Source organism: Muscardinus avellanarius (genome assembly GCF_963383645.1).
Source record: "Muscardinus avellanarius genome assembly, chromosome: 1".
NCBI classification, from domain to species: Eukaryota; Metazoa; Chordata; class Mammalia; order Rodentia; family Gliridae; genus Muscardinus; species Muscardinus avellanarius.
The window spans coordinates 44,310,220-44,318,962 of NC_137786.1; the positions used below are offsets into that span (position 1 = coordinate 44,310,220).

The 8,743-nt window shown below is 41.0% G+C and overlaps 1 protein-coding gene across 1 annotated transcript; it reads left to right on the top strand.

Annotated features, from left to right (window-relative positions):
• Positions 1 to 7,005: 7,005 nt before the first annotated feature.
• HSPB3 (heat shock protein family B (small) member 3) lies at positions 7,006 to 7,464 on the top strand (the record flags this gene model as incomplete). The annotated part of the gene is made up of 1 exon (XM_080697584.1): positions 7,006 to 7,464. One exon carries the CDS (start codon positions 7,006 to 7,008, stop codon positions 7,462 to 7,464), a length of 459 nt encoding a protein of 152 aa, XP_080553710.1.
• Positions 7,465 to 8,743: the final 1,279 nt, after the last annotated feature.

Sequence of the window (8,743 nt, forward strand, 5' to 3'; positions counted from 1 at the left end):
CAACATCATAACCAGGTGATAATTTTTCTTTTCTCCTGTTCTCTCCTCTCCTCTCCTTCTCTAACCCTCCTTTTCTCTCTTTTTTTAAACTTGAAAGGAAACTTATGAATTTAGTTCCCTCCCTTGCACTCTTTTCCAACTGAGAACTGAGGTTCCAGAGCTCATTAGGATTCCTGGCTTCTACCTTTCCCACTGATTGCTAGTTCTCTCTACCCTGCTGTTTCCAATTCTACAGTTGCTTTAACCTGACATCCTTCTCTGACCTCTCAGTTAAACTCTGTTGTGGAAGAAATAACTCATAACCCCCACCCAAGAACTATTCATGAGCAAGCCATAATAAATATTTCTTTGGAATTTCCCTCGGGTTAAAAAAGCAGACTTGAGTTTCTCAAGCTTAGTAGTGCAGCAACTCGAAAGTAATGTTAACACCACCAAAAGGCTCAAAAGTAAATTGTGGAAAAAGAATAAAGAATCAGTTGATTCTTGCTGATAACAACAGCAGCGGTAGATAGGGAAGCCTTGGTACATTCCTCCCAAGGATCGGGCTTGTTCTGAACCTTATCTGTGCAGAACTCATGGGTTTGTAGAGTTATCCAGTAACATCAACTATTTGCCAAGACCTTGATTAATGTTTAAAGAAACATGGGCAATGGCACATGCTATTCTTTTAAAAATAGCTACTACTGAGTTGAAATGGGTCAGCCTTTTCTCCAAAGAGCTACAATTCTTTTAGAACATTATACCACAATAATAATATCTGACATTTATTGAACATTTTCTATGTGCCAGGTTCTTTTTTGAGTGTTTTATTTCTCTTTTGGAATTCTCAAAGCAACCTAAATGGTATATATTCCTGTCATTTTGATGGCAAGAAAGAAGCCTTAGAGAGGTTGTGGCTTGCCCTGCATCAAGTAGGTTGTCAAGGGCAGATTAAGGATTAAAGTTTATGTCTTTATGATCATGAAGATAATTTCTATAATCAAAAGGCTCTGACACCTCTTCAGATACATTCATGTAGAACAAAAATAGTTTGTACTTGGTAGATTTCAGTCAGAAGGCAAGGGTTCAAATTTTATCCTTCAAGAATTTCCCAGTCCTCTGTTCTCCCTCTTCCTGTCCCCCCAATAAGAGTAATGTGAAAGCTTCAAGGGTCAGGACAATTAGTCAAATGAGTGTATGAGATATTTATTTGGAAAATGTAGTAAAAGGCAAGAGGATTAAGAGTTGCTTGTTTAGAATTTCAGTTATTTTTAAGGAATCAGCCCTTCACTGATAAAATTGTAGACTCTCCCACTAGGGGGCAGTTAACACTTTAGAAAGAAAAAAACCCTCCTGTGTTCACTGGGAGACCACCACTCAAAGCACATCTGGATTAGTTTAACAACTCAGTATGCATCCTGATGTAATTTCTGCTTCTTTCAAGTCTGAAATGAGTATGATGCCTCGTGAATCTGCCTAGCAACTTAAAGGAGTTTATGGTATCTTAGGAACATCTCCTCTTATGGGAACATTAAAATGGACCAAGATGTTTTGGTTATATTTGAGGGTTGAACTAAGCCTTAAGGGTCAGAGTCAAAGGGATTCTTCTGTGGCAACGACATTAGAATTTGTTCCATTTACACACCATCTGGGTTCCAGTAAACTGTTTTTTGCAGAAAATTAGCTTTATATATTTTTCATGAGAATTGTAAAGATTAGCTGAGAAAAAGGATTGAAGGTTTTTTTTTTATATATATATAGATACCATATAAGTATTGTTTCAAGTTTCCAGGTTTCCTTATTTGTGGAGACCACCAGAAACATTCTATTTATTGATCACTGAGAAAATGTTTTGTGGCCAGAAACAAGTTTAATCTTTTCAAACTACCTCGGAAGTATGTTCTATTATAATATTCATTTTAGAAGTGGAAACATGGAAATATACTCAGGTGAAGTCACATGCCAAAGGATACAGCCTTAATTCATGTTCTTAACTCCCACAGAGGAGTTAATCTATCAAAGATGACATGGGCCTAAAGATAGAGACTTGGCAGGTTTAGGAGGGAGAGATGTAGAGCTAAAAAAATCAATGTCAAGAAAACTGGGATAGGTTGGGGTGAGACCTACCACGCTGAGCTCACTGGCTAGAATACAGTCTCTACGACTTAGTTGAAGGGTGTAGTTACTCCAGTAAGGGTTAGGGTTACAGACTAGTCCATGAGGTAGAAAATGACATGGTCCCCAAAGTCCCAGCTGCTGAGAAACCAGAGAGCTTGACAGGCCCCTAGGGCTGATGGTTAATTTTATTTTATTTATTATTATTATTATTATTATTATTATTATTATTATTATTATTGGTGGTGGTGGTGGTACTGGGGGTAGAACCCAGAGGCTTTCTACCTCCGGGCTATACCCCCAGACCTATTTTATATTTTATTTGGAAACAGGGTCTCACTAAGTTGCTGAAAGCCTCACTAAGTAGCTGAGGTTGGCTTTGAACCGGTGCAATCCTCCTATCTCAGCCTCCCAAGCACAGGGATTACAAGCGTGCACCACCACACCCGGCTGATGGTTAATTTTATATATCAACATGAGTAGGCTAAGGGATGCCCAAGTAGCTGGTCAAACATCGTTTCTGGGTATGTCTCAGAAGGTATTCAGAAGAGATTAGCATTTGAACCAGTAGACCAAGTAAAGAAGATGTACCCTCACCAGTGTGGGTGGGAATCATCTAATTCTTGAGGGTCTGATAAGAACAAAAAGATGAACAGAAAAGCAGAGGGAGGCCGGGAACAGTGGTGCACCCCTGTAATCCTGTACTGAGTGAGGGAGAGAGAGAGAGAGAGCGAGAGCGAGAGAGTGAGAGAGTGAGAGAAAGAGAGAGAAGAGAAAGGAAGGAAGGAAGGAAGGAAGGAAGGAAGGAAGGAAGGAAGGAAGGAAGGAAGGAAAAGCAAAGTGGAGGAAGAGTGAATTCACTCTCTCTCCTTGAGCTTTGACATCCATCCTGTACCCCTGACATTGGAACTCCTGGTTATCAGAGTTCAGACTCCTCAGAGTGGAAGTTATATCATCCTCTCCCCTGGTTTTCAAGACTTGGATGCAACACCACCACCAGTTCTCCTGCTTCTCCAGCTGGCATGTGCTGGGACTTCTTGACCTCTGTAATCGCCTGAGCCAATTCCTCTACTGAATATCCATGATTCACCTCACAAAGACAAGCAACTACCTTGTCTAATAATGTAGAATTTAAGGAAGCATTTTTCAAACTATGACTTGTGGCCAATTTGGTGGTGATAAAATCAATTCAGTGCAATGCAGAAACCACTTTTGTTAAACCAAAAAGAGTTGAAGAAAGACCAACAGAGGGCATCCTTGTAATAAAGCTAAGTGCTTTGTACCTTTAGTTGTATACATGTGTTTGTTGGGTCATGATGGCAATATATTTCTTACTATAGATGTGGCTGGAAAAATAGAAAGGCATTGATTTGAGTTTTTATGCAGTTAACTTCTTTACTCTAGGATAGAATTTAAATTATAATTTGAAAAAATCTTCAGTGGGCCTTTTGATTATAAAGAGATATAATCTATTACTCTTCAAGCAACTTTAAAAAAGTATTTTGCCCCAACAAAAATGGCAAGCAAAGGTCCTCATGATTTAGTCCCTCCTTGTCTCTCCAGCCTTATTTCCTCACTTCCTACTTTGTAGTATGCATTGTGGCCACACTAAGATTCTTTTGTCTCCTCTAATCATAATGTTTTCTTTGAGCTCAAGGACACAGAACATGCCATTCTATGACCTGGAATACTCAGATGTCCTCCCTCCCCTCCCCTGCCCTAAGCTTCACTGGACCCAGGCTATCATCTTTATCCCAGCAGAGACAAGATTCTTTCTAAAGAACATTCTCACACTCCAAGCCTGGTAGTTATGGAATTCCACTATGTCCTGTGGGCCTGAAAAGCAATTAATAAATAGATTATAGTGTTTATCTTCTAATTATTACATTGTTGCCACCTGAATATTTTTAGATATTTCCATGTAATTTTCCTCCATCACAGATATACTATATGTCTATTTATGTACTGTGATCCTCTCACACTTTGGAGATCTAACCCACAACCATTATGTAGTGTCTAAGATTATATATTTTGCCCTATAAGAACCAGTTTTTACCCTCCTCATCCACCCAGTGCAATATCACTTCCATTGGAAAGTCAGGTAATTGAATAAGAGAAAAGTCCACTTGTTCTCTTGAGAGGGCTAAGAAAAAAAAATCCTTGTTCTCTTCTGGTGAGATGCTTATGCTGGCGAGGTTGAGGGCGATAAGGATGACAGTGCAGATTTAGATGTCAATGACCTACCCAAGGTCAGAGTGTTTGGTAGGGCAGAAGTTAAGTGCAGTGGCTTGGAATATGACCATTGTATACAGTCTGCAACTTAAGAAGTTGGGCTATGAGGGGTTAGCTACATGAGATGCAAAGATTGGAGGGTTGTATTCTGCTTTAGAAGATGGGAGATAAGAGGATAGCAGAAACTGGAAAACATCAAAAAAGAGAATAACTGAGCCAGGCGTGGTGGTGCATGCCTGTTATCCCAAAACTTGAGAGGTGAGAGGATGGCAGGTTTGAGGTCGATCTCAGCAATTTACAAAACCCTCAGTAATTTGAGACTTCATTTCAAAATAAAATATAGAAAAGGCTGAGAATGTAACTCAGAGAATGTCCCTAGTTTCACATCCCCAGAACTCTTATCCTGCCTCTCCAACCTCCAACCCTGCTACCATCCTGAAAAAAGAAGAGAGAGAGAGAGAGAGAGAGAGAGAGAGAGAGAGAGAGAGAGAGAGAGAGAGATATTGAGCAAAAGTGCAGCAGAAAGGAAGGGGATCGGGAGCTGAGGTGAAGATAGCGGGGAAGTGTCTCTCTCTGAGGCTTTGGGGGTATGTGTATAGGCTTGAAGTGAAGCCTCTTCATCTGGGACAAAGAGACCAGGACACATGAGAAGGCTGCTGAGAGGAAGAGTTCAGAATCTCTGCTTCAGAGAAAGAGGAGAAGCCAACTAAAGTACGGGAAGGATTGACAAGTAGCATCAAGGGACAACAGAATAAAAATTACTAGGAATATTATACCAGTCGGATTTTTTTTTTTTTTTTTTTTTTTTTGCAGGTCTGGGGATGGAACTCAGGGGCATTCGAACTTTGAGCTACAGCCCCTGCCCTATTCTTTATTTTGAAACCGGGTCTCACTGAGCTACAGAGGGCCTCACTAAGTAGCTGAGGCTGTCCGCGAACCGCGATCCACCGGTCTCAGCCTCCTGAATGTTGGGATTACAAGCGTGCGCCACCATGCCCGGCTATGGATCTTTTTTCTTTCAACAAATACCTTGCATCCCTATGATTTTCAAGACTTTCTGAAGTACTGAGGATACAGCATGAACCGTATAGTTTCCGACCTAAGAGTGCCAGTGTCTGTCTTCTCCAACTGGACTATAAATCCATGGCTGAGATTACCTTAGAGGCTAATGATGGCAAAGACTGGACTGTATACACATATGTAGTTTATTATTTATACAATTATTTTCTGTATATTGTAACTTTTTTTTTTGCAGTATTGAGGATTGAATGTAGGGGCATTCCACCTCTAAGAAACACCCCCAGCCCTATTTTTATTCTTTATTTTGAAATAGGGTCTCACTAAGTTGCGGAGGATCTCACTAAGTAGCTGAAGTTGGCCATAAACCTGTGATCCTCCTGTCTCAGCCTCCCAAGTCCTGGGATTACAAGCATTACAAGTGTGCGCCACCACGCCCGGCTCACTTTACTTTTGTATTTAGCATATTTTATAGATTCTTCCCCAGGAGTGATAAAAGCTGTCTCATCCTTTTTCAATGGAAGTTATTTTGTTTTTGTTTGTTTGGTACTGAGGATCTGAGCCCAGGGGCATTCATCTCCAAGTCACATCCCCAGCCCTGTTTTTTAAATTATTTTTTTTATTTTGGCACAGGATCTCCCTAAGTTGTTGAGGGCCTTGGTTGGCCTTGAACCTGACATCCTTCTATCTTAGCCTCCCAAGTACTGAGATTAGAGGTATGCACAAACACACATAAAGGGTGTTATAATTTAGAAATTATACATAATTCTTTTTGCCAATTCAATAACACAGCCATGAGAGGATTCAGCCTTAGTTTTCTGAATTTTAATATGAAATAGTTCAAAGCTGTAAAACTTTTTCTCCTGTGGCTTTAGTTGCATCATGAATATCGCCCATCCTTTGCCCCTCTCCCCATTTGAAGGTTAACACTTATTCTGCTTAGTCATCTGACCTCATTTTTAGTGAGTGAGATGTAAAAATATAATTAAAATAAATTCAAAATAAAACAAAATACCCAGATGATGTGGCTCAAATGTCCTTTAAGCACAAAAGAGTAAAAGATAAAATCAAAGGAAATGTATAGAACTGAGGGCGCGGAGTTTATCTGATGTTTGAGATTTGAGTGTGTGTTAATTCCTCATCAGTTACATACAGCTAGTGCCTTCTCTTCCTGACTGTGAACTTGGAGGCTAGGGGAGGTGCAGTGTCAGCTCACATTATAAGATAACAGCACATCTCTGGGCTGTTTTAAGAATACAGAGTCCTTTAGATCATCGTAGTTCAGGAGGAGAACATACTCACTCAGGTAGTTTCCAGATGCCATGTCTGATTGCTGCTTTCATTTCTTCTTGAGGTGAATGACATGTCAGCTAAGGATAACTGAGAACTTAAGAGCAACCCCTGCCCGGGCAGCTTGTGCAGGCTGTGAGCTAAATGCAACCCGGAAACAAGCCCTATAAATAGTCCTTCATTGTCAGCGAGTAAGAAAAGACAAGAGCGAGTGTGCCTGGTCTGATTCAGGCCTAATGAAGTGGTTGCTTCTGGGCAGGGCTAGAAGCAGACAGCAGATAGCTGCTCCAGCTGGGAGTCTTGTCAGCAGGCAACAGCAGGGGTTCGCCACTTATTGAAAGGAAGCTGCTCCATGCCATTTTTGCCTCTGCTATGGCAAAAATTATTTTGAGGCACCTCATAGAGACCCCGGTACGTTACCAGGAGGAGTTCGAAGCTCGAGGTTTGGAGGACTGCAGGCTGGATCATGCTCTCTATGCGCTGCCCGGGCCGACCATCAAGGACCTGAGAAAAACCAGAGCGACGCCTCAGCCTCCTTCAGTGGACTCGGCCACCGCAGAGCTGCCGCCCCAAGAAGTCAAACCCCGCTTCCAGGTCCTGCTGGACGTGGTCCAGTTCCTCCCCGAAGATATCATCATTCAGACGTTCGAGGGCTGGCTGCTGATTAAAGCTCAACACGGCACCAGAATGGACGAGCATGGTTTTATCTCACGAAGCTTCACCCGTCAGTACAAATTGCCAGATGGCGTTGAAACCAAAGATTTGTCTGCGATCCTCTGTCATGATGGAATTTTGGTGGTGGAAGTAAAAGATCCACTTGGGACTAAGTGAAACCTTATCGGTTCCTGTTCATAGGACACGAGGAAGATGCTAACTCACCCAGTGGTTCCACAGGAATGTTTGTCTTACCCACGTGTGAAATGATTTGCTATGACTTTTATGCCTATTAAAAAATCTATACAGTTTCTGGTACGTTGAGCTTGTCTTTCTTATTCTTATGCAGAAGACAAAGTTGTTAAATATGTTTGTGCGGTTCAGTGCTATTATTACAAGGAAAACTGGACATTTACAAGCCGGTAGATTGATACTAGAGAGGACTCTTGCTGGTGTTTATAAAATCCTAGGCAAGAGCAGTATCTGCTTAAGGAATTCTTAGCCATTTTATGGTAATCTTTCATATTGAACAGAGTTGTGATTCCCTTCACTTGATAAGCTTTTCTTTTCTGTGTACTTTTAAAGTGGAGCCTTGTGAATATGGGGGCTAGAGGTTAAAATACTATACTCAGAAACAGGGTCTGAAATCTATTTATGATTCACCATAGTTGTTACTGCCTTAAGCTTCAGTCAGGATTTTCATATGTCAAACATTTTTTTTTTAAAGTTTACATACTTTTTTTAAGTTTTCAGTATTTCAGTTTTTCTAAGATAAACTGATTCCTCCCTTGTGTGTTGTTTTTAAATAGTGTATATAGCCCGGCGTGGTGGCACACGCTTGTAATACCAACATATGGGAAGCTGAGACAGGAGGATCGTGGCTTTCAAGCAGTCTCAGCTACTTAGGCCCTTTGCAACTCAGGGAGACCCTGTTTCAAAGTAAAGAATACAAAATCGGGCTGGGGATGTAGCTCGGAGGTAGAATGCCCCTGCCCCTGGGTTCCATCCCCGGTACCACAATAAATAAATAAATAAATAAATAAATAAATAAATAAATAAATAAATAAATAAATAAATGTATATATCCTATGGCTACTTACAAAAAATTAATAAGGCTTACATTAACCCATACTAACCTTTTATTAAGTTTAGGAAACTAAAATTCCAATGATTAAATTTAGCAAGTTTTGATTCTAACTATTTAGGGTCAACTTAAAATTTTTAGATTTCAGGAGAGGACAGAGTGTGACGCATCTGCTGCCTCTGCCTAATCCTTAGCTTTAAATAGCCTGGGGGCAGGCTGGAGTGGGGACACCTGAGTGTGTCTGGGCCTGCGCAGCTCCACTGCGGTTGGGGCTCCTGGTCTCTGGCACTGCGGCTTTGGCTCAAGGCTAAGATATTGGTAGAGGTTAAGCATTTGCTTTAGGAATATTGCCTCCAACAGCTGGTCTGTGGC